Source organism: Carassius gibelio, chromosome B9 (assembly GCF_023724105.1).
Source record: "Carassius gibelio isolate Cgi1373 ecotype wild population from Czech Republic chromosome B9, carGib1.2-hapl.c, whole genome shotgun sequence".
Taxonomy (NCBI): Eukaryota; Metazoa; Chordata; class Actinopteri; order Cypriniformes; family Cyprinidae; genus Carassius; species Carassius gibelio.
The window spans coordinates 13,371,532-13,398,345 of record NC_068404.1 but is presented as its reverse complement, the minus strand read 5'-3'; the positions used below and the strand labels follow the sequence as shown (position 1 = coordinate 13,398,345).

General features: G+C 37.2%; 1 protein-coding gene across 7 annotated transcripts; it reads left to right on the top strand.

The window, feature by feature from the left end:
- Positions 1-345: 345 nt before the first annotated feature.
- On the top strand, positions 346-17,405 carry LOC127965491 (putative methyltransferase DDB_G0268948). 7 transcript variants are annotated; one of them, XM_052566301.1, is made up of 9 exons: positions 422-475; positions 540-642; positions 723-2,785; positions 13,212-14,545; positions 14,641-14,801; positions 15,789-16,002; positions 16,301-16,404; positions 16,733-16,870; positions 16,981-17,405. In XM_052566301.1, exons 4-9 carry the CDS (start codon positions 14,435-14,437, stop codon positions 17,075-17,077), a joined length of 825 nt encoding a protein of 274 aa, XP_052422261.1. In that variant the 5' UTR covers positions 422-475; positions 540-642; positions 723-2,785; positions 13,212-14,434; the 3' UTR covers positions 17,078-17,405. The 7 variants fall into 7 exon arrangements, with proteins under 7 accessions (XP_052422259.1, XP_052422265.1, XP_052422261.1 ...); XM_052566300.1 differs by having other exon boundaries at positions 455-475; positions 540-2,785; XM_052566302.1 differs by lacking the exon at positions 422-475 and having other exon boundaries at positions 499-642.
- The last annotated feature ends 9,409 nt before the right edge of the window (positions 17,406-26,814 follow it).

Genomic DNA, 26,814 nt, shown 5'->3' with positions numbered 1-26,814 from the left:
GCAGGATAAGTCTTTTATTGGCTGGTTGATGTACAGTTGGTTCACCAATCAAATGATAGCGACAGCACTAGCGATCTCATTGGTTGGTGGGGTTAAAGTTCATATACCAATGAAACGATAGTATCTATACTATTTAAGGACCTTTATTATGGCAGGTGGGTATGTAAGAGATAGGAATGTTTCTGATCTAAGCTACCGGATGATGGCAATAATGCACTGTTAAGTGCGGTTGCCAATAAAACGAAAGAAGAAGAAGAAGAAGAAGAAGAAGAAGGTGGGTATGTTTGTGACCTGGGGTGCCTCTCTCTCTCCCTGGCATTTCCGTTCTGATTCCTTCCTCAGGTATGTTTGGCTGTTTGTTGGCGGTGTAATGATGTGCTTGTTGCGAGTCTAATATGCACTATTTATAGTTTTTATTTAGAGCGCGTCTGGTGGCGTTGACAGTGCAGCAACTCGCGACGTATTTCGGCTGCAGGTATGTTTAGGTGCTCCGTTTGTTTACCATCTCATCTGTAATTTTTATTGTGTGTTGCTCTCAGTAATCGCAGCGAGAGCAGTGAATACTGGCTGGTAGACCTGAGCTATGACACCGGTCGAGAGTAGCCATATAGCGTTGCATCTAATGTTTATTCAATAACAATCGTAAGTATGCCTCTTATTTCTTCATATTGGTGGTTATCTTGTTTTAATTGTTATAATAATTTGTTTCTTTATTCTTTAAGGGGAATTAAAGCATCTTAGTCCTCATCCTGGCTAATGATTTCAGGCAACACAGCTGCTGTTTTGCTTAGGGACGCATTTTGGAGTCCGATCTGCACTTTGCGGTCTCTTGTGCCAGGGTTTCCGTTGTCCGGTAATTGCCGGACATTGGCCGGAAAAAAAATGAAATGTCCGACAAAATTAAATCTCTCCGGTCAAATTGTCCGAATAAAATTGCCTAATAATCCCGCCCCCTAAAATAAGCCAAAAAAATAAGTAAATAAAAACGGGTTCCCCTTTCATCTCCGTTTCAGCGCTTTTCTGGGCACTGAGGACAGCGACTCAGTAGCCTACCTGAATTTAATGTGTAATTAGCATAGGTAAAAAAAAATTCGTTTTAAATTGTTCAAAAGACATTTCAAGCTTTCTTAAGATATATTTCATGTCTGTGAGGCCTACGCTGAGTTTCGTTAAATTAGGATGAGATGCACTCCAGTTCACTAGCAATGCAAGTGGCCGCGAGGGCGCCTGCAGGATTAGGCCTGTGGTCTGCTATATTTGCTTCTTATGTATTAAATCCAGGCAATTGGTTGATAAAAAAAAAATATTAAAATTAAGATACAATTTATACAAAACGAAATTCACTTCAAAAAAGTATTTCTACTAAACAAAACTTAATTAAGTGGTCAAAATCATGTCTGACCCGCTCCATGTCTCTCGATATTGCGCATCTTATCTTACTCGTGCGCAGGCACGTGCACAGGTAGGGCTCAACCTGTGCAGAGCACATGCCCTTTTTGCCCTTACACTCCGAAGTGCCCTTTTTTGGTGGTGTTTTTTAAAAAATTATCAATGCTATTGGTCACCCTTTACATCTGTCTGTCTGTTTTAAAAATATTTAGCAAATGAAAGTTCTTAAAACGAGCTTGTGTAAATCTTATTCGATCCTCAAGCTGTCAGTAAGCTGATAACTCCGCCCCCTCTATATTCATTAGTGATGGGATTTATGGCTCTTTGAGGGGATCCGGATCTTCGCGATCCGTTCCTTTCAAAGAGCCGTTCAAAAGAATGGCTCTTTTGGCTCTTTTTAAATATTTAGTCAGTTTTAAGAAGCCAGCTTGGGAGCATCTCAGTTTATCCTGGAAATAATCACTGGGAGGTATTATGAGGTGAGATTTGTAGTCAAATAATTAAAGCTCAGATATCACACACCAATATCTGAGTTTTAATTATTCTGAAATATTGATTATTACCTCATTTCTCATGTGTCGACTATATTCCATAGGGTTGCACAAATCCCTCTGCTTAGACAGTGACATCATTATTTTGATTTACCTTTAGTACAAAGTGTGTGTGTGTGTGTGTAAAACTACGTTGACTTATGTTATTCATACAATACCTACTCACAAATAAACATAAAAAACAAAGCCGGCTGCAATGAATTTCTGTGCAAAACAGCTTTTACTACAAACACTTCCACACAAGAACATTGTTATCACACAAGAACATTTTGATAGAAAACTAATTTTTTTTTTAAGTAGATAAAATTAGAATAAATAAAATGGAAATGTCTACATACTACATACTATTACTACTGTAAACTTTGCAAATAGGACATCAGCCCCTTCAAGTCAATGAACAATAACAAAGTGGGCTGCAATGAATGTCTGTGGAAAACAGCTTTTAGTGAAACATTTCTATACAAGTACAGTATCACAAAAGAACATTTTTAATGATTTTAAAATAAGTTTTAAATGAACACAAAATGCAATGTAAATGCATGCACAACTAATAACTAATATCATCACGCTATAAAGGGTTGGCCTGCGCTGGGTGCGCCCCTCCCCCTATAACTGTTCTGTCTCCTGGCGGAGCTCATTTGTATGAACACGCATAGGAAAAAAGAACGATAGAAAGAACGGCTCCTCTCCAGTCGCGACTCGGCTCCCATCGTTCATGTTTCTGAGCCGTTCAAAAGAATCGGTTCGTTCGCGAACGTCACAACTCTAATATTCATTGAATCAACGGAAGTTCCACATCAGCCGCACTGTAGACAACAGCTGAGCTGAACAAAGTTTTGCGAAGGGTAAATAAATATCTTGTTGTTTGAATAAGTACTACTAAACACTATGTCTATAAAGGCTTATATTTTATTTATTTGATGTCTGACTGACTGACTGAGACATGTGGGGTGTCGCCTGAGAGAGGGGGCTATAGGCTAGTGACAAATGGTCAAAAAGTGCTTTAGTTTTCGAGATACCCCTACCGGAGGTAGAACTAAACCCAACGATGTTTTTCTTCATCTCTAAGGTCTCCCATATATGAAATGGATTCTTGGCTAAAAATATTTTACTGCTAAGATTGTTAAATTAACAGATATTGTTATACACCACAAAACCAATAAAGGACTAAAATATAGCCTGTCCGTATGGGAGTTAAGGCATATAAACTAATGTAGATCAATCACACAAGCTCTGAGAGCTTTGAAACTTGACATGTTTGTAGTCAGGAAGTTGATTTAACTACTAGAAAAGACTGGATGTGAATATCTTGATGTATGGAATAAATAGACACATGTAAACACATATCTAAAATAAGCGGACATGCACAAATTTAATATCTATGCAGAATGTTTTCATTTATTTTGTGCTTGCTTTGCCTGGCATTATCATAGAAACACATATGATGGCTTGCTGGAAAGGTGGGGTTGTGCTGAATCCAGCAATACCAAATATGTAAATATATGATAAAAGAGAAGTGTTCTGTCACTCAATATATGAGGTGTCCAAAATGAATGAAAATGGAACACTGACATAATTGAGTCCAAACCCATTCATTATCAGTGGTGAGAAGAATGTTGAAAAATTCAAATATAAGAGACATCAAAAAATATTTAATATGGCACCTTGTACTATATGGAAACAAAGATTGAAATCGAAAGAAAACACCTTACCATAGCACAAACAGGAGACCAGGAGTTTTAACTTAATGAACTTTTTAATAAAACTATAACTTAACTTCACACAATACAACTATATTTATGATACATTTAATAATGATACATTTCATAAGGCACAGTATACTATACAATTCATATGAACCACAGATCCAATTGAATCAGGTTAACATTGGAATGGAACACCTTTATTAAAATATCGTCACTGACAGGCAGAATCCTCGCATGTCCAAATTTTGTCTATTTCATATTTTTTCACAATTCAATGCTATTGGTTAAACCCCACGTGGTAAACAATCTAAAGTGTTGAAAATAGATTGAGAGCAAATCTCTTAACTCCATTGGACACTTCAACTGTCTGAGAATCCTCGTAACGCCACCTCTTCTTCACTCCGCGGCAGGAGCTTCCACAGCATTTTGTGTCCTCAGGATTTAAAGTCGCAACGATTGAGAAATCCTCATCGAGCAACACATAAAGCAAGCCTTAACTCTGATTTTATCTATTTTAAACTATGATATCAGTTATTGATGTATTTTAAATGTCTACTTATTACTAGGCAAGGCAAGGCAAGTTTATTTATATAGCACATTTCATACACAATGGTAATTCAAAGTGCTTTACATAAAATAAAGTAAAATAATCATGAAGAAAAATAATAAAAATAAAGACAAGCAATTTTAAAACTTTTAAAATTATGAAAAAAAATACTTAACTAAAATTAATTTAAAAACAGTTAGAAAATGATTTTACATAAAAAAAAAGTGAAAATATAGTGCAATCAGTTCGGACATTGCACAGTGCTCATTTAATAAATGCACAGCTAAACAGATGGGTTTTGAGTCTAGATTTAAATGTGACTAGTGTTTTAGCACATCTGATCTCTTCTGGAAGCTGATTCCAACTGCAGGCAGCATAGTAACTAAAGGAGGACTCCCCTTGTTTTGTGTGAACCTTTGGTATTTCTAACTGACTTGATCCTAGTGATCTGAGTGCTCTGTTAGGTTTATATTCAGTGAACATATCTGCAATATATTTCGGTCCTAGGTCATTTAGTGACTTATATACGAGTAAAAGTACTTTAAAATCAATCCTATATTTAACTGCAAGCCAGTGTAAGGACCTGAGGACTGGTGTGATATGCTCAGATTTTCTGGTTCTAGTCAAAATCCTGGCAGCAGTGTTCTGGATGAGCTGCAGCTGTCTAATGGTCTTTTTGGGAAGGCCGGTGAGGAGCCCATTACAATAGTCCACCCTGCTGGTGATAAAGGCATGAACAAGTTTCTCCATGTCTTGGCTGGAAACAAAACCTCTAATTCTTGCAATATTTTTGAGATGATAGTATGCTGATTTAGCTACTGCTTTGACATGACTACTGAAACTCAGACCGGTCTCCAGAATCACACCAAGATTCCTGACATGATTTTTAGTTGTTTGACCACTAGAGTCAAGGTATGCATTCACCTTGAACACTTCATGTTTGTTTCCAAATGCAATGACTTCAGTTTTTTCCTTGTTTAGCTGAAGAAAGCTCTGGCACATCCAACTATTAATTTTATCAATGCATTGGCAGAGGGAGTCAATAGGCGGATCTTTTGTGACGTCATTGTTTATGTTTGTCGCGTTGCATCATGGGAATCGTGTGGCAGGAAACACCACTAGATACCTGTAATTTGATTGTTTTGCACGTTTGGAGGAGGATTTAGAGAAGAGGATGGTTCACTCTTGCTGTGTGGTCGATTGTATGGTTAGTTGGGGGCCTGATAAAAAGTTTTTTCGAATTCCCTCCGAAAAGGATAGTGAAAAAATGAAAGAAATGGTTGCGTGCAATTAGGCGATTGAACCTGGACGTTCCGAAGAAAGCCTGCAGCTTCTGAACGAGTTTGTGAGGCACATTTTGTTCATGGTAAGTCAAATCAACCGAGTCATATGTTTTCGCTTTCTGATTCAGGTGTCCCAAACCGCAATCCACAGCACCCAGACTATGTTCCTTACATCATTCTGTAGCTGTGCTTTGCTGCAAGCCTCACTAGTACATGCAGCATTTGTAAGTCCTATCCTGACGGCTGCTTCTACTTTAAACATTAAAGCTGCTACACGAATGCATGTTTCTCCAAGACTGGATTTGAAAGAAGGAGAAATGTGTAAGCTGTGATATACAATTTTTCACCATTAGTACAGACGCCATTGAAAGTCTCACACTGAAAACAATTGAATTGGTACAACAGTCACTACATTTTCAGTAAATAAATAAGTAAATAAGAACACTGATCAATGAAGACTTACCCGGCTTTGCAGTCGCAGTGAGCAGTGATTATTTCGCCGTTCTCTTTGGCGTTCACCCACGGGAGATGCGAATCATGCTGTGACTCTGCTTGGCCAGGTCTAACCTCTGCTTTTAGCACGATCACTGCTTTCTGCTTGGCAGAAAAGACTGGCCCAACTTTTCGAGAAACAAAATAATCATAGGCCTTCAGACTTTTGAAAGCCTTTAATCTTTCATGAGTGAAGGGTCCAGGGGTTTCTATTAAATAAGAATAAATGTCTCCCCAGCAGATTGGTGGCCAAGACACGGGCGAGTCTGACCAACGTTTTTTGTCATCCCAGATCTCATATGGGCTTTGAATAGCTTCGATTTTGTCACCAATAAAAATTTTGAGCTTCTCTCCAAACCTCCTCCGGTCTTCAGATGTTAAAGTGCTTATATATTGAGGATTTTGCCCGCTAAAGGCCCGTTTACACCAAGCACGATAACTATAAAGATAACGATAAAGATATAGTTCTAAAAATCGTTCTCAATATTAAAGAATAGCAGAGTCCACACCATAACTATAACGATAAAGAAACGATATCGTTGGAATCACTTTCAGAACGATTTTTTCCCCCTGATGAACGATAAAACATTGCCAACCAATCAGAATCAATCCTGCTGTAATGACCTCGAGAATTTAAAGCAGCAGACGTGCCGCGTCCGCTTAAAATACACAGACAATATCGTTCGCTGGTGTGGACGCTAATATCGTTATCTTTATAGTTATCGTGCTTGGTGTGAACGGGCCTTAACTCACTTGAAAGTGCTCGTTGCGTCTTTACAGCCCGCCATACTGTTTGTTCTGTTGCCACACAACCACTCGCATATGCGTACAAAGATGTCATCAAAGATCCTCCTATTGGGCTGTAGTCATTTGGAGATAAGGCTAGGTAAATCTGGGTATCATCAGCATAGCTGTGATAGGCAATTTGGTTCTTTCTCATTATTTGACTTAGTGGAAGCATATACAGGCTAAACAAGAGCGGTGCAAGAATTGACCCTTGTGGCACTCCACATGTCATGGACGTCCACTTAGACTTATGCTCTAATAGACTCACATAATAGCCTCTCCCTTCTAAGTATGACCTGAACCATTTGAGTACCATCCCAGAAAGCCCAACCCAGTTTTCCAGTCTCTGTAGAAGTATGTTATGATCGATAGTACTAGGGTTATTATTACTAGGCTTATTATACATGTGCATTGAAGTTTTAAAATGTATCTAATTTCTAATTCTACTTGTATTGAATGTTTTGGATACCAGCATTAAATTATTGTTTTTATTATTATTTTACTGACCCCAAGTTGGCACTGTGCTTGTAAAATGCACCAAGTAGGCTAACAGGTTTTATTTATGGGAGAAAAAAGGTCTGTCTACTAAGTAAGCAAGTAAGCCTATCTTTGCATAACTCTTTTTCATTTCTTACAATAACGAATGAAAATCGTTAGGTTAGATACATTTGAGTAGGCTTGTTTTGTTAAAAATCCATAGCTGTAATGCTTCGGTAATGCTCCACACAGCTGTAATGCTCCACACAGCTCACGCTGAAAAGCGACGCAGTGCCTTACTCGGAGACTGGCCCATTCTCTCTTGCACGGCTGCTTCGCTAGCATCATCGGATGCCTATCAGAATCCGGGAGTTAAGACCGCAGTTTGAGCCAGTGGCTTGAATTGATATGGCTCAGGCCCTGGCCCTGTGTCCTCAGACACCTCGACATCCTCCACTTCAGGTGAAGGTGGGGGAGAAAAGTCCTCTACTTCAAATGAACGCTCTGTTGCAAAACTACTTGCGTCTCTAGAGTCACTCTCCATTTTAGCGACTCTAACAGCAGCTGTCAATTAATCTGTCACTGAGGGTCTCGGGTTCACGCCCCACCCGCTCAGCCCTGCCCTTGGTTTGTCCCCTCTATCTGATGACAATGTGGATGAGTGGTGTGTTGCAGTTGTAACATCATGGGGGGTTGACCCCAAAATGTTTCAAGAGGGTCTGGCTGCAGGCTTGTACTTGCACTCTCAGACTTGCACACTCAGACATTTGCACTTCCGCTAGTGACATCACTTGCAGTCTTTATTTTTTATTTTGTTTATTTTTTTTATTACTTTTCGTTTGAATTTCCCAACATTTTATAAAGCCAGGTTGTGAAGACAAGAAAAAAGAAACTAAATTACAATGTCACTTGCAATTGCTACTTGAACTCTCCGCTACCTGTGACATCACTTGCAATCAACACAAATCGTGCATGTTGCCAATGGAGACAAGACGCTGTGGTGGTGATTAAATTATTAAAACTAATTTAGTACTATAACGTACAGGGTCCTGCAAGAAAAAGACAAGATCGGCAAATCCATGGCCAGAACACCAGAATATGAACATTTGCACAAAGTCTCTAGCTAAGCATAGAAAAAAAACACTTAACATGGCTTAATATATTAAGATGCTATTAAAATATCAAATTAAATGTACAGTTCATTAATATAAGGAATATGTATATAGTATTTTCCTCACATACCGCAAAATGTGGCATAATGGACATAGATGAGAAAGGCCAAACTCATGCTTCTCTACTTTATTAAAATACATAACTAATATGTACAGGCAAGCAGGTGAGCCCAGAATAAACGCAACACGCAAAGTTTCACATTAAGCATTTTTCCATATAGAATAAACTGTCTACAACTTGTTTATATCACTGTCTTTGTCCATTAACCTACATTATGTGTTTTATTTATAATGATTTTCTATAGGAGGAAAACGTTTAATGTATAATTTAACGCACTGCGTTCTGTACTCGTATGCTTGCCTGTACGGAGTTGATCCTTTAAAATCACTTAATACATAATGCCCGTTCATATTTGCTGGTCTGTATATACTTAGTCAACAACAAGACATATAGGCTAGCCTAGGCCTACTAAATTGTCTTTATCATCTTAGTCTGTTATTAGGCCACATTAAGCGTTATGTTGTATGGGAGGACAAAGTTTGCACATTGTGTTCATAGCCATCTGCTTGACTTGCAGTACATTGAATAATAACTATATATCGAATTTGATCTTTTAATTGAACTTAATGTGTCTGAATACATTATGCCATATTAAGTGTTAGGTTTTTTCTACAGGAGGAAAACTCTTAACGAAAGACTTTGTGCACTGCGTTCATATTCTGCTGTTCTGTGGCCAAGGTCTGTGCTTGTCTTTTTCTTGCAGGACCCTGTACGTTATAGTACTAAATTAGTTTTAATCGTTTAATCACAACCACAGCGTCTCGTCTCCATTGGCAACATGCACGATTTGTGTTGATTGCAAGTGATGTCACAGGTAGCGGAGAGTGCAAGTAGCGATTGCAATTGACATTGTAGTTTAGTTTATTTTTTCTTGTCTTCGCCACATGGCAACTGTTATAAAATGTTGGGAAATTCAAACAAAAAGTTATCAATAAATAGAACAAAATAAAAAATAAAGACTGCAAGTGACGTCGCTAGCAGAAGCAGTGTCTGAGAGTGCAAGTGCAAGTCTGCAGCCAGACCCTTCTCCAACGGTTACCAAAAGCAGTTCATGTTCCAAATGGTTGCTGCTAGAAAATGAACTAAACAGCCTGAGAAGACAGGGCTCATTTCCCCAAAGAGTGTTTGTTTCTTTAGTTAGATTGCCATTTGTTTTATTTAAGACAGTAATTTAAGTTGTATTGTGTGAAGTTAAGTTATAGTTTTATTAAAAAGTTCATTAAGTTAAAACTCCTGGTCTCCTGTTTGTGCTATGGTAAGGTGTTATCTTTCGATTTCAAATTTTCAATCTTTGTTTCCATATAGTACAAGGTGCCATATTAAATATTTTTTGATGTCTCTTATATTTGAATTTTTCAACATTCTTCTCACCACTGATAATGAATGGGTTTGGACTCAATTATGTCAGTGTTCCATTTTCATTCATTTTGGACACATCATACATTGAGTGACAGAACACTTCTCTTTTATCATATATTTACATATTTGGTATTGCTGGATTCAGCACAACCCCACCTTTCCAGCAAGCCATCATATGTGTTTCTATGATAATGCCAGGCAAAGCAAGCACAAAGTAAATGAAAACATTCTGCATAGATATTGAATTTGTGCATGTCCGCTTATTTTAGATATGTGTTTACATGTGTCTATTTATTCCATACATCAAGATATTCACATCCAGTCTTTTCTAGTAGTTAAATCAACTTCCTGACTACAAACATGTCAAGTTTCAAAGCTCTCAGAGCTTGTGTGATTGATCTACATTAGTTTATATGCCTTAACTCCCATACGGACAGGCTATATTTTAGTCCTTTATTGGTTTTGTGGTGTATAACAATATCTGTTAATTTAACAATCTTAACAGTAAAATATTTTTAGCCAATAATCCATTTCATATATGGGAGACCTTAGAGATGAAGAAAAACATCGTTGGGTTTAGTTCTACCTCCGGTAGGGGTATCTCGAAAATTCAGGGGCATTGTCACTAGCCTACTAGCATTTGCCATCTAGTCATAGCCAACACTTAAATGGCCTGTGCATACAGTAGCATTTAATCTTTTATAAAATGCGATTTTGGCCAAATGCATTTTACCACAGGAAAAACCGAGCGCCCCGTCTATATAGCTACAAAAACTAGTTTGTAACCTGTAGATTAAAGTGTAATGTGATGCCGGCAGCGGCAGGCACCGTCGCCGTTTCAATGACGGACAAAAAAAAATTCACATTTGCACACATTCGCTGGTCAAAAACTATATATTGATAAATAATACAACATAATTTGTTTTTACCATCGGAAAATCATAACAGGTGCGCCCCCGCGCTGTTTCGTACTGGAACTTACACAAAGCGACGAGTGATCCTCGTCACCTAGATAACATTTATAAAATATATTTCTAAGAAATTTCTTCTTTGATTTATGATTGCTGATACACTTAATTTATTAACATTTAGGCTAATCATGTTTTGGTATACTCTCCGTTTGTCCTCACATGTATAAAATGTAGTAAAACATGGTAGGCGGATACATGTTGGATATGTTATAGTTACGGTATGGCTATAGTTTCTTATAATCTGGAATTGAGTTGGACATAATTAAATTATATTTCAAAAAAGTTTGTCAAAAATACTTGACTCATTGCTCACCTTCCCCTCTTCTCAATGTCATTCATAATCATGTAAACCAAATAATACAAATTGGCTTATAAAACCAAACCGAATAGCTAAAAAAGAGAATATATATATTTTTTTTTTCTTTGCAAAGTTCATAAAAAATTGCTTAAAGTTCAATAAAAAAATATTTTGGTTTCTGTTTGGTGTTATAAGCTAATTTGTATTATGTTTAACATGTTTATGTATGAGTCAAGTGTTATTTTTCGCTATAAATGCAATTTAAAAAAAGAGGGAGTACACAAGAGCTGTTGTAATTAGGTTTAAAGAAGCCCTTAAAACCCTGTTTATCTATATTATCAAATATTATTATTATGGTTGTTATTAATCGTGAATAAATCTAAAGCTTTTGAGACTATTATTTTGTGTTAATGAATTTGTCATGAAGATGTGACCATTTCTTCCTGTAAAATTTTGATATAAAAAAAGGGAGGGGGATGCCCTTTTTCAGTTTCAGCACATGCCCCTCAAAAGGTCTGTGCACGGCCCTGCTCGTGCGGTTCACTTTTCATAATTAACATAAATTAAAAAATAACATTATAATATTTTAACAAATATTAAACTAAATAAGCTTATTTAATGGCTACAACATGTATAGTAGACCTAGAATCTCTATTTGTACAAATTGCTGCACATTCATTTCATTCTGAATTTTGCACACATAAGTTGAAAGGCATTTGTTTGTGCATGCATGTAAAACATATCTGCAACTTTTATCAAGTTCACTGATAATTATGCGTGCATTTATGAATTATTATATATATATATTGTGACGAGTCAGCTGCCTCCTCCCTGATTGTGGAGTGGGTGTGTGAGAGGAGGGGCGCTGGACGAGTCAGGGCTGGCGGCGTGTGATGGGGTACACCTGATGTGAATGGAGCCTCATCCCCGCCGCTGTTTAAAAGCCCAACGCGCCTCTCCTCGGGAGACCGGTCTCTTCCCCGTGCATGCACACTGGTGTCCTCGTGGGTCCAGGAAGGGTGCGTTGAGGGACTCCCGCGCCACCAAGACGTGAGCTGCCGGACCTGCGATCCGGATGGGAACCGCACCCGTATACACGGCCGACGGGCCAGGATGCCGGGCCGTCCATCCCCTACCAGCGCCGCGGCCAACGAGAGAGACGCGGCCGCTAGGAGAAGCCACCGCCCCTCGCGCCCCGGACCGAGGAGGGGAGCGCGTGCGGCCGCCAGACTCCGCCCCTTGCCTGGACCCTTCCTCGATGAACACTGCCCGACCTACACAAACCCCGCAGCACGACGAGGACACCAGATTCCCTGTTATTTTGGACACTTTCCCCCTTTGGCCACTTTTATTCCCTGTTATTTTATGATTTCTGTTAATAAAAGCCTCTCCGAGGCCTGACGCCACGCCCACTGTGTCTGTCTTGTGCTCCTCCCGTGACATAATCTATAATGAAACAAGGACGAAACATATGCTTTGTTTGTTTAGAATTGAATGGATCGCAAATAGATCCGAAAGAAGAAATGAACCAGAGTAGAAAATGTTTTTTTTTTTCCGTCTATTTGAAAGTTAGGCTAATAAACATGTTGCATTCGGCTGCCTGATTATGTCATTTTTTACGTAACATAGCCTGCCTCCAGTTTTCCTCACCTTGACTAATTAAGAGGCGATACTTGACCGGCATATCGTCAAAATGTCCGGAAAAGGAAACCTCTGCCGGTCACTTTGACCGGCACCATTTTTTTTTTCTAGCGGAAACTCTGTCTTGTGCTTTAATAATTTGAGTTTAAGAAGCTGCAAAGACTGAGTACTTTCTCCGCATGAACTATCTACCAGTTGAGGTTCTGGATTGTTTTTTTCTGACCATAATTGTTTTTGTTTGGTTATGTCTTTTTCGTATTGATTTGTTTACCCTGCATTTTCTTTTTGTAAGCATATTGTGTGCTGCAAGGGTTATTTATTTGAGTATTTATTGATTTTGATTTACGTTTTGTGCGTGGTTCTCTGGATGCTCGAGTGCCAGAGTCGCTACAAAGTGTTTAAGTTTTGGTTTTTTTGTATTTTCATTTCTATATTTTTGTTGAATTTCTTCTTTTAATGTTGTTTTCTGTTTCTCCAGGGCCAGTGAGGATCGGGTGGAACTGGGGAGGCTAGCTGCTGTCATTCTGCAGTGTCACAGTGTGCGGTGTGTGTGTGGATACAACTTCCCATTGGTGGGTGTGTGTGATGGTTGCTTTGGTGTGAATTTAGGTGGGTTTTTCGATAACCATTCTGAGTTGCAGCCGGCCTGCCTGGTTCCCACTAATCCTGGCCCTGGGAATTACCTCCCTTATTGTGGAAACCGTTTGTGTGCGTTTTTATCTGTGTTTTTATAATAAAATCCAATCTTTTGTATTCTCGCCCCCGTCTCCCCTACCTTGCCTTCATTTGGTGAAACTTACCTGTGTCCTTTTAATGGGAATAAATTCTCTGGTTTCCTACCAGGGTGGCGTAGTTGGATAAATTCACTGATTAACCTTTCCTTTCACCTATACCGCCACATTAACATCCACACATTCACAAACCTTTTAGTCCATAATTTTGTTGTTCTTTAGCCTTCTCAACATCTACAGATAAGCATTATGCCTTTCTATACTTTTCTTTTTTTTCATGTGCTCTTAATTTTGTAAGGTTTATCTATTATCATTAACTGCTTACATTCTGCTTACATCACTTGTTTCGCAAAAGATCTCATGATTCTAAACTAAACAGAGATTGTCTTTCAAAATCATGCTGAGGTCACATTTTGTTCCATGCCCTGATATTCAGTGACGTGAATGTTTTATATTTTATTAATGTTTTATTCAGCATGACATCTGGTTCGCCTGGAAACCTTTGATCCCTTTCCGGCCATTGAGATGTTTATTCATTTTGAAAGAACTATTGTCCAGAGTGAATGTAAAAAATCTTTGTGTGAGGCTCAAGTCCTCATTAGCAAACTGGGCACATTACAATTGCCTCAAAGGAATGTATTAGCCATGTATAACTTGTATTTGCATGGTTGATACTGTCTCTCAGTGTGGGAAGAAAGAAGCAAAGCGTGAAACCTAAGATGACTCCTCCCCTTTATATCCTCATTAGATTCCCTTAGCCTAGTATGCTGACTGTTTAAAGCAGATGGTCCTCAGTGCAGAACACAAGATCCAGGGGGCGTGGTTAGATCCAGATCCAACTCATCCCACCTTACATACTGTATACCTAAACCTACCCGATTCCACCCCTAAACCTACCAGTCTCTAGCCCCTAAAGATGTGGGTACTGATTTAAATCCCTGCAGCATTCTGACTTGTACAGCTTTCAAAAATGGCTGTACGTTTGTTTGAGGATAAAGAACACGCAAACTCATACTGGAAGTACAGAATTTCTCCTTCTGTAGAGCTCATCGACAAGGTTCTACAGTTCCACAGGAGTAATGTAAGAGTTGAACAGTTTGTTGTTTTTTATTCATCAGTCTGCCATTTGTGTCATTTAATTTACAATTGCATTTATTGTTTACTGCATTTTGTCAGAAAAATTCAGCCAATGACCTGGCAGTAGATGTTGGCTGTGGGTCAGGGCAGGGAACGTTGCTCCTAGCACCACATTTTACTCGTGTGGTCGGGATAGACATCAGTCCTGCTCAGCTGGAGATGGGGAGGAAACATGTAAACGTTTCAAACATCTCTTATAGGTAAGCAAACCTGAATTGCATGTGTGACAGCTTTTGTGTAAATCTTCTGTCGCTGTTTAGCTTTCATCACCCAGACAGTAAGTGTACAGTCATTAACACACAGCACTCACATTTAGCAACAGTTCTAATACAAAATTAAATGTTAATCTGAAAAGTTGTGTATCTGAGTATTATGGAATTATGGTATATTCATTCTGGAATTAGGCCATTATGGTACAGTATTTCTTTCATAATAGACATCTGTCATCCTTGCATATGCACACCACATCAAATTAATCAAGGAAAAAGATTTGTTCAGAGTTTCGTTTTTCATATGAATTAAATTTCATTCCTTTATTCCAGAAACATTTATTAAGAAAGACTTAAAAATGATCACGATTCAACAGCTAGAATCTGTGCTGATTTTGGGAGGACAATCTGCAGATTTACACAAAGAAAAAAAATGTTACATGTAATTGAGAGTGCTACCACTATACTCTAAGGTGAAAGTATTTGTCTGAAATTCTAAAAGATTTCATAAAACAATATGTAACGGGCAGGCATCCTATATATTACTATATTAACATCACTAAACTGTAACTTTATTGACATTTAAATGTGTAAATTTTCCAGAGATTTCTGAGTTCTCTGTGTGTGCATGTTTTACTTTAGAGTTGTATTTTTAGAGCAATACATCATTATCATATTTGTTTTTTTGCCTTTTTTTAATATAAAAAAAGCAAAGTGTGTCCAGACAAAATGAGTCCCATTACTGTATAACAGCAATGACAATCATTAATGTGCCAAAAAAAAAAACTAACAAAACAAAACTTGCATATCAGGCACATAAAATGCATGGACATGAAAATAATGTCTCAATGGGCCTAATGTCAAATATTTCTTGATTTATTCAGATGTGAAATGTGATTATGGCCTAGATTTTGTTCTCTTCATGAGTTTCATCCATTGATATGCACATGTTCTGTTTTACTTATTGGAAACACAAAGGGAGAGTCCAGCTGAAGAACTGCCTTTTGAAGATGGATCTGTCGATCTTGTGACCACCATGTCTGCATTCCATTGGTTTGACCATTCACGTTTTCTTCAGGAAGCTCACAGAGTGCTTAAGCCTCATGGGTGCCTTGCAGTTCTCAACTACACCATGGACATGGAGCTGAGCTATGGAGACTGCTCAGAGACTTTAAACCACATCTGTAAAGAGGTGGGAATCATAACACTGGTATTTCTGACATTTCAATGCTTGTCAGCTGTCCAAACGTTTGTGTGTCACACATGAGAACATTTTAGAATTGGAAAAAAGTTGGAAAATGATCAAAAATATCAAAATCTCTGCTCATATATAACCAATAGGTCATAATATTAAATAATTTACTTTAATAACAAACGTTATTCACAGCATTTACTAGACTGATTAAACTTATAGTTCACTGTTTGTTCAGAACATAGTTAATGAAACATGACATGACATTAAATGTGCATATACGTCTGTTTCATAACAGTTTTATGCAGCCCTGCATCCTTTCCGGAGCCCTTGCCTAGGTTCTTGCCCCTTTGAACTTTACAAGAAAACATACGACTCTCTCCAGTATCCAGTCAAAAAAAGGTAATGTAGTTTTATATAAACTAGCTGTTAAAATATAAACTTTATAGATAAATAAGTAGTTACCACAGTTATTACCACATACAGCAAAAAGGGCTTGTTATGCCTTGAGGACCTTTTATGTAATGGATGCTACATTATAAAATAAGAAGGATTTCAATTTGAACATTTAAATTTAATTTTATTCATTAAGTGTCCCTGACCTAACTGACTGTTGCTATCTAGGATCAAAAAAAAAAAAAAAAACTGTCATTTTATTGTTGTTTATAACATTGGTGGAATATTACATTGACCAATAAGAAGCCTGAATAAACTGTTTTTGTGTCTCTAGGCAGGACATTTTTTGGGTGAGGAAGCCCGTCCCTGTCTCTGGCTACATCGGCATGGTGGAGACTTTCTCCACTTACCAGACACTCTTAAAAAAAGATCCAGAAGAGGCCAGACGACTCTCACAGGACACTGAACAAAGGTATTAGACTTAGAGTTCTCTTATTTAATTTCTTTGTAAAACATAGGCTACTCCTGTGTGTATCAAATCATCTCTCTTTCTCTTTTTCTCACACCATTTTTCCTGTCAAGACTGTTGCGTGCAATGGGTGTGACATCCTCGGAGACAGAAGTTATCGTGGGAATTAAATACTTCTACTTTCTAGCCTGCAAGCCTGCAAATGATTGAGCCAAACAGTGTCCCATCCTAACTAACCATACATCACTGGAAAGCTTATGATGTATAAATCGCAATTTCAAAAAAAAAAAAAAAAATGGACCCTTTTGACTGGTTTTGTGGTCCATGGTCACACATTCGAGAATGATCGACTGTGTTGCTAATTTCCATAGCCACCAAGTTTCATAACATCAAATACAAATTTCCAGACAAATTAGGTTAATCATTTTTCAAATAAAATGGAAAAAAAAAATAGTTTTAAAATGCATAAATTGTAACCTATGTTACATGTTTGCCTGAATAAACGAACAGACGCAGACAAAAACTGCCCTTTCACTGACCCATGTACAAAGAAGTGATCATTTCAAAGTGTATTTGAAAGAGCGTCCACCAGGGCGCAGTGTTGTCTCGATCATGCAGCAGTATCTGCGCGAGAGAAGCAGGTCTACCAAACATCCACGCAGCTGCCTGTGATGTCACGACCAGCAATTCCACGGTACGGTGATTTAACACAGGCTCAATATACAGTTTCAAAACAGAAACAACAGAAACTGAGAGTGACATTTCTGTGTACACTTCAAAATGTTTACTGCAATTCTCCGAAACAGTCCAGTGCTTGCTTGAACCAATGTTTTGAATTAGAAATTTTAGCTGTGAGGTTTTAAATCATGCTTATTTCTCTTTTTATTGTATTTGACAGTGATTATAATAGTTCTTTTTTGGGTATGCTTACAAGCCACACCATATATTGTAATAACATGTGTTAGTGGTTTTGGCATTGTGTGCCTTGAGCTAGCTGATCATGCAAAAATAGCCAAAAGGGGAATGGAAAGAATGGATGACAGGATCTGTGTTCAAATCCCTTACCTAGAAAAGTAATGCACATCAAATGACAGCACATGAGACAGGGGAATGTAAGAGAATTTAGTATCTATGCTCATATGTGAGGCAGTTGATAGGTTACACTACACAAACAGTTGACTTATCCTACTTATTCTTATTAATACATCAATTATTAAATGTGTGATAAATCATAATATCATACATGTACATAATTAGTGTGTGTGTGTGTGTGTATTTATACATACATACTAAAGCTCTGCACAGATTTGATTCGCCACACAATTAAAGGGTTAGTTCACCCAAAAACTAAAACTACTCCTGCTCATGCTGTTCCAAACCCGTAAGACCTTCTTCGTTCTTCTTCGGAACACAAATTAAAATATTTTTGATTAAATCTGAGAGCTGTTAAAATCTTAACGTCTTCCACCATTTGGAGAGTACCACGACACATGTGCACGCTTTCCCTAGACCGTAATCCGCATTGTTTACTTTCAGAACAATGTACGCACATAACATAACGTTAATTACATTGATTACGTTCTGGGGAAATACATCATGGTACTCTCCAAAATGTTGGAAGACATTAACTCGGGGAGAAGACTTGTTCAATAAGTTATGATATTTTTGTTTATTTTTCATACAAAAAGTATTCTCGTATTTGCTAAATTTAAGTTGAGACACTGATGTCACATGGACTATTTTTATTGATGTCCTTACTACCTTTCTAGGTCTGGGAACATTTCTGTTGTGTTGCTTCCTATGCAGGGTCAGAGAGCTTAGAGGGTCAGATAACATCAAAAATATCTTAATTTGTGTTCAAAATATGAACGAAGGACTCACAAGGTTTGGAACGACATGCAGGTGAGTAATTAATAACAGAATTTACATTTTCATGTGAACTAACTCTTTAATACTTGATTAACGTGATTCAGTAGTTTGATATTTCCTAATAGCCAATTCGCTGTCACCCATGGCAACACTATATATTTTATCGGTCCCCTAATTATGGGTAATGGTCCACTGCAGCTAGAGAACTCTGCTCAAAAATGCAAGAGCTCTTCAGCTTTTCAGTGTGTCTGTATAATCTGTGTGAAATCTGAATTAAATATAGTAATATGTAAACAATATGATGAACTAAACCCAGCAGAAACTGGCTTGGATAACTAAAGTGTACTAATTACTGTAAATTGTTGCAGTGTTTTTTTTTTTTTTTTTTTGCTAGGCTGCTTTGTACGTTGCAATGAACACATTTTTGGTCCCACTTTATATTGAGTGGTCTTAACTACTATGTACTTAAATTTAAATTAATCATTTGGTAATGCACTTACTGAGTACATACAATTAAATTTACACTGTTGATCCATTCCTTACATCCTTAACTCTACCCATACCACCAAACCTGTCCCTAAACTCACCCGCACCGCACCTCAATAGCAGCAAAAGTCTTTTGCAATATAATACAATCACAATAAGTACATTGTACTTATTTTTTATATAAGTGCATAATAGATATGGCCACTTAATATAAAGTTGGACCTATTTTTTTCTGTGGCTAAAATAATTATTTAGACAACTTTAAAGAGTGAATAACACATTTTTGAGAAACATTTGATGAAAACATTTATCAAATATATGATTTGCATATTTAAACCATAGATTCCATAGACATACACTGTATATTACTGCAACATTTTTTTCTGAAGACCTGAGTCAATTATTTTTCTATAGTATTGTATGTCACAAATGCTGTCCGTACTATAATATAATAATTTTCTACCTTTTGTAGGAAGTAAGTTTTCCTCAGTACATCTCAAATTCTGCCCTCGTCTGAGTCAATAGGTATAGAATATTATAATTTTCAGCATAGCATGATCAGCAAATAGCAGAATCCTCTTGAAATAAACAGTTTTGCGAAATTAGACACTTCTGGCATATTTTGTTACTCGCCTCCACCCCCTTCTATCTGACATTGAAACGTCCTAATACACAGTGACCCATCACACCCCACATTCTAATCCATTGTGAAATATTTCATCCTGACTGAGCCGATGGGCCTGAGCTGTTGAATCATCTGCCCCTTCACACACACAGGATCTGAGACCTGGGCTCACCTTTCCTGTCGCTCTCGTATTCTAAATGTGAGCCCTAGTTTCTCATACCAGTGTGAAAAAAGACTAAGTACACTTTTTGCAACACTAAAATTGTTATGAACAGTACTAAACATATGCAACAACATGGTGAACAGGTTTTTAGAAGAGCACTTTGTTAGATAATGCTTTCATTAAACAAAGGTGATATTTGTGTGGCTCAGTTCCATTTATTGAACATGGATTTTTAATAAAATAGGCAGTGGATACGCATTAGAGCTTATCTATGCCATACACCTTTTAATAAACCCAATGCAGCTATTCTGTTCATAAAGTTAATGAGGTTTTCACTGAAGAATAAACTATGGCTAATTTGCACTGAAATAAGTTTGGGCTGATTTTTTTCAGTGTGAGTGCAATTCTATATGTCTTATGGATATTACTAGAAAATCATATCTTCTAGACAAAATGTGTTGTTTGTTACACAATGTACTCTTTTAAGGTGTACTAATCTCTTCCTATCTGTGTGTTTTTCTTTCATCCTTGGAATGTAAAGGGATATTAAAGACTGTATTGGTCACTCTGTTTCATAGAATTTATAATAAAAGGAAAATCTATTTGAGTCTATTTGCTAGAGCTCTGCCTCATCAGCCCCGACACAATTACATGTGTTACAACAGAAAATAATCTGATTGGCTGGAAGTTTTAAAAGAATGATGACGAAACATGCATAATTGATAAGATAATAGGATTATTCATAAGGAGTGACTCATGATTGCATATCAACAGATGGACCCTAGAAAATCAAATCCACATTCATAATTCATAGTTTAACCTACAGGTGCATATTCATATAAATATGTATTTTCAGTATCTACATGATCTATGAGCTGTGGTTCAAACATTGAAACACATAGTATGCTCATCTATTATTATATAGCATATATGATCAAATCAGTCAGGCTATGGCTGTTGTATATAATTTGCCCAAATATTTAAAGTGTTTTTGATGTGATGATAAAAGTTGTTATTTCTCATTTATCATAGTAAATCCTTTAAAGCATTACATTAGCAGATTTAAAAAAATCATTGTTACTGTGCTTGCAGATTCTAGCATTTTCAACAGTTCTGCTGCTGGGGAATATCATACCACCATATCAGATTAAATGAGAATTGTTTGTGAGGGGCAATAGTCCCCATGGGTAACAGGGCCTCATGTTCATATATCCTGGCAAGGTGTGAAATGAAACACACTACTGAGTTTCTCATAGCGGCTCCACATTAGAGGTAGTTGTGACCTTAGGCTCTGGTTACTACTGACCTGTGATGTATAATTTATTTTACTTGTAATACAGCTCTCACAACAATTCATCACATACATATATATATATATATATATATATATATATATATATATATATATGTATGTATATAAACACTTGGAACATAACAGAAAAACAAAATGGAGACGGTATGTAATATTGTCTTGTAAGGGTCCTGATATCCAGGACTGGGCATCAGGAGCAGCGAGATAATTCACGGTGGCCTTATGGGATTAGATCATATTTTGAGTTCACAAAACATGTGAACTAAGTTTTGTGGAGAAAATGTTTGTCTCACAAAGAAGAAAGTGTTTAGAGCGAACGAAAATCAATTTTGCATTTAAAAAAGTTTTTGAATTTGTGCAAACCTTCAATTTTGCGCGTGCAAAGTTTCATTAACTTGCTCACCTGATGCCCGTCCTCAGTGCTCTCTACATGCCAACAGCTTTCTTGCTTAACACAATACTGAGTGTTCCACTTAGTAGCATTTCCTCTGGAAGTCAGGGTCCCAGAGTCTAGAGGAAGAGAGGAGAGGCACACAATCCACGTTGCTTGAGGTCCAGTGTAAAGTTTCCACAGTCGGTGATGGTTTGTGGTGCCATGTCATCTGCTGGTGTTGGGTCACTGTGTTTTCTGAGGTCCAAGGACAACGCAGCCGTATACCAGGAAGTTTTTGAGCACTTCATGCTTCCTGCTGCTGACCAACTTTATGGAGATGCAGATTTCATTTTCACACAGGACTTGCTTTCATAGACAAAGCTTTCATTTACATTTATTCATTTAGCTGACGCTTTTATCCAAAACGACTTACAATTGCTATATATATGTCAGAGGTCGCACGCCTCTGGAGCAACTAGGGGTTAAGTGTCTTGCTCAGGGACACATTGGTGTCTCACAGTGGATTTGAACCCAGGTCTCTCCAACCAATGGCATGCGTCTTATCCACTGCACCACCACCACCCTTTCAGTTCCTGGTTGGCCAGCAAACTCACTTGACCTTAACCCAATAGAAAATCTATGGGGCATTGTGAAGAGGAAGATGCGATATGCCAGACCCAACAATGCAGAAGAGCTGAAGGCCACAATCAGAGCAAGCTGGGCTCTCATAACACCTGAGCAGTGCCACAGACTGATCTGTGACTCCATGCCACGCCGCATTGCTGCAGTAATTCTGGCAAAAGGAGCCCCAACTAAGTATTGAGTGCTGTATATGCTCATACTTTTCCTGTTCATACTTTTCGGTTGGCCAAGATTTCTAAAAATCCATTCTTGGTATTGGTCTTAAGTAATATACAAATTTTATGGGATACTGAATTTGGGATTTTCCTCAGTTGTTCGTTATAATTATCAAAATTAAAATAAATAAACATTTGAAATATATCAGTCTGTGTGTAATGAATGAATATAATATAAAAGTTTCACTTTTTGAATGGAATTAATGAAATAAATCAACTTTTTGATGGTATTCTAATTATATGACCAGCACCTGTAATTATTATGCAAGTTGATGTTCTGATCATATTTTTTCCCAAGCAAATTTTAACAATTCCAAACGACATCGATCTTAATAACTACTATTAATCTTGTATTTAATCATTTATAATTGATACATAATTATTCATGAAGGCTGGAAGTGAAAAAGTTCTTATGTTCAGTGCATAATTATTTCCAATCGAAAGCTATTCCAATCGAAAGTTATTTTAAATAGTAAAACTATTTCAGAATATTACTGCTCTTGCTATACTTTGTACCAATAAATGCAGGCTTGGTAAGCATAAGATACTTCCTTATAGGCCAATTAGATGTGCAGAACCTGATTTTACCAAGTGAGACATGTTCCTGGGACAACATCGTTGTTGACCCTGGAACAACATTGTGATTAACCAATCAGATTTGAAGAACCAGTTTATAGATTTTGTGAAGTTTATGCTTAAAATCAGTTTGGTGCTTTTACATCAGTGTCATTCATCTATCATTTCCTCTGATTTTATGGATTACTCATGGTTAAGGTTAGGTTTAGGTGTAGGGATATGGTTAAGAATATATTTTTGGAGTAAAATGTTGTTCCAGGGTCAACAAAATATGTTGACCTAGGAACACATCGAACTTAGCAAAATCAGGACGTGCATAGATGTCACAACCTCCATTAACATTTTGTCCTGAACTTCACATCCAGGTTAGTTAATCATATTTAGAGGTTTTAAAGGTACACACACACACACACACACACACACACAAAAAAAAAAAAACACTGAGCACTGTTTAACTCCAAAGAAAACCAATGGCCCTATTTCCACTAAACGTGTTTTTGGTGATAATTTTCACTAATTGTCATTACTGTATCATGATGTTAAGATGCCTCTCAGATATGTCTTCTTTTACCACTTGCATTTGAAGTTTAAGACTTTGCATTTGAAGCAAAAACATATCAATTAGGTTATTTTCAGATTTTTGTATATAAATATAATATTCTAATTTTCTATTAAACAAGGGGAATCACATTCATATATTCATTAGTTTGACTTTGTAAAGAAAGCAGAACATAATCACTGAGTGATAAATCAAAAAGACAAAATTATTCTCACTGTAGCAGGGGTGCTCAATGCTGCTTATTCTAATCATTAATATTAATGCATTTTTTATTGTACCCAAAACAACAATTTCATCTTAATTGCCAATGTAATAGCCAAGAGATTGTCTACTTAAAACAATGAAGCATGGTTTACTAGATTAGGGCCTTTAGCACCGCAGGAACCTTTTCACAGTACCAGAATTAATTGTGGAACTACCCACTTTTGGGTGTTTTAGTACCGGACTTTCTTTTTTCGAGAACCAAATTAGCTCCTACTCCAGAGCAGGGTCTAAACAGCACAACTCGTACTAACGTGACATAAGTAGACATTGATTGGCCAGACGCATTTGAAAACGCCCTCACCCGCCATGATTTTAAATGGTGTGTAACATACTGTAAACATTGTGTCAGCTTATTTCGCAAGTGTGATGAACAGCGATAAATATACGGACGCTGAAGTGCAGGCACTTGTAGCAAATGTATCACTGCCAGTTGTTATTGGAGATTCTTAATCCTCCTTTCCGTTCTTTCAATCGCTTTACATATACGTTGACATTCCATTTCCATTATTGTGAAAACTGTGAGACAAACAAAAACACAGCTCCGATCACAGCATCCTCCATCCTCCTGTTGTTAATGTTCTTCTTCTTTGTTAATGTTGTTGTTGAATGCCGTGCACAAATGACATCACTGTTGACCAGTTTACCAGTCACATCCTATACACACAGTCGGTGTGAATGCAACCTTTTAAATGGTTCTGGGAAATAGTTCACGCAAAATCATTCCAGAACTTTAGTATTGCACATTTAGTTCTGGAACTAAAGCAGTGAGAAAGGCCCTATAAAGATTTATGCATCAGGCTTAATTAAACATCAAGTTGCGGCCTGGAGAAAGTAGTTGGGCTAAAGTTCATAAGAACTACAGATGGACCACAACAATCTGACACATTTTAAACAAACAAAAGCAGGTTGTTTTCTATTCAGGGATTTTGAGTAGGCTAGGTCAAGCTGTAAATGCATTGTCTACAATTATTGTGGCTCTAATTTTCATTTGAATAGCATTCATTTGTAGCCCTAATTGCTTGCCTATGGATCAACTTTTTAAGTTTGTTGTAGTTATTTTTTGATAAAAGAAAACCTAATGACTAGTAGATGAGAAGACAGAAGGTCTGCTGTAAGATAATTGGAAAGTAAAGGCACATTGATGCAGAAATATCACACCCCGTGTTACACAAAACACATCATTGTGCACCAGTCACAAACCCATCATCCAACACTTAAGCGATCTGCTGCCATTTTGCATGTGAACTTTTGAACTTAATTTTTTTTTTGTAAATGTGCTAGATTTTTTTTTTTTTTCTGAGTTCATGAACTTTTGTGTTGAAAGAAGCAGGTTCAGATATGATGATGCTTTTGTTAAGAGTTACTCGTCTTTGTCCATTGGCCTAATTTGTCTGTCTAGTGGAGTTCATTCAGTACTGCTAAGTGTGTCAAAATTTGATGTTGTTTGTTTAGGAATGCATGTATTTAATTGCTTGTTAGTTCACATTAACCTGGACTTGAACTTTGCAGACATGATTCATAACAGTTTGCAATTAAAGACTCTCAAATTGTTCACTGTGCCTAAAAAGTTATATTCTGTTATTGATAAAAATGGATGTTCTGACATCCACTGTTACAGAAAGCCAGATAATTTATAAGCATAATTTATAAAAGTGTCGTTTGTTTTTCAGTGTATGGACAGACCAATGTTTTCAATAATTTCCTTTGTTTTCCACAGAAAATGTGACCTTTTTATGCTGTTCCATGTTTGTGTAACACGTTTTCAAGCTGTATGTCAACTCCATGTTGTTGTTTTTTCAAGTCAATTACCTGCTGCCATTGATGTACAAGATTTTTCAGCTTAGCTTACAATGTTAATATAGCTATCTTGCTTGTTACTCGAGTTGACATGAGATGATGAGAAAGTTTGTTGTTTGTGCTCTCTGTGCTGAGAGAGAATGTTGGCACTATCCCGTCAGCGGAAGGTGATTGATGCTTTCAGACACGAACATCCTCTAGGGATGTCAGAGGACTCTCACAGGTCTCTGTCAGAGACCATGTGCAAGAAGTATCTTATAGTTTTCCACTCTTTCTATTCTTATTTTCTCTTTTCACTTAAAGAAGATTTCTTGTGGCAATCTTAGGTTGTTGTGATAAGTTTGCCCTAGTTTTGTCTCTTCAAAAATCTTTTATCTCCTGTGGCATGTACTGTGGGAACAGCTTGGTTTCCTCACTGCCAGAGTCAGCGATTTTACCATCACATGTGCAGCTGAGAGCCCTACATTTCAATAAACTCCACAGCAGGAGGCAGCCCTTTAATAGTTAGAACTCTCATTGCACTCTGTTCTGTGGTATCATTTTCTCCCAAAACATTCACTCTTTTTAAGGCTCTCTCACAGAACCTCAGGAAATTCACAAAACTGTGCAATTTAAAACCTAAATCTTGTTTAAAGGATATAGTAAAGTTTCTCTCTGGCAGACAGTGCTGGCTGCTGTTGAATAGTCTTGTGAATGAAGGAGAGCATTTGGCTTGTTTTCTGATTCTAGTTTTGTGGAGTTCTGGGTAAGCTGTTGAGGGAGTAATTGAGGAAAGAAAAGTGGATTTCAAGGGATGATGAAAAGTCTCAATTTCTTTTGAAATTAAATGGTTTCTCTTTGCAAGGGTGTCTAAAATCTTCTTTTTTTTTTTTTTTTTTGTTGTTGAAAGTGTTCATTCTTAATTACTGTCCATGTGATGCATACAAAGCACACTAGTGGTGAGGCCAGAAATTTTAAAGTAAATAGACTTTAGTTAATCAGATCATTTCTTTTTAATTTTGACAGCTAAAAATAGAATTATCATGTTTTGACTGAAAGAGAAAAGGCCTAAAATATATGCCTAAAA

Coding starts and splice junctions, on each gene's coding strand:
- LOC127965491 (XM_052566299.1), top strand. CDS start 14,435: ATGGCTGTACGTTTGTTTGAGGATAAAGAACACGCAAACTCATACTGG. Junction 16,003..16,300: donor TAAACCACATCTGTAAAGAG/GTGGGAATCATA, acceptor GTTTCATAACAG/TTTTATGCAGCCCTGCATCC. Junction 16,405..16,732: donor CAGTATCCAGTCAAAAAAAG/GTAATGTAGTTT, acceptor TTGTGTCTCTAG/GCAGGACATTTTTTGGGTGA.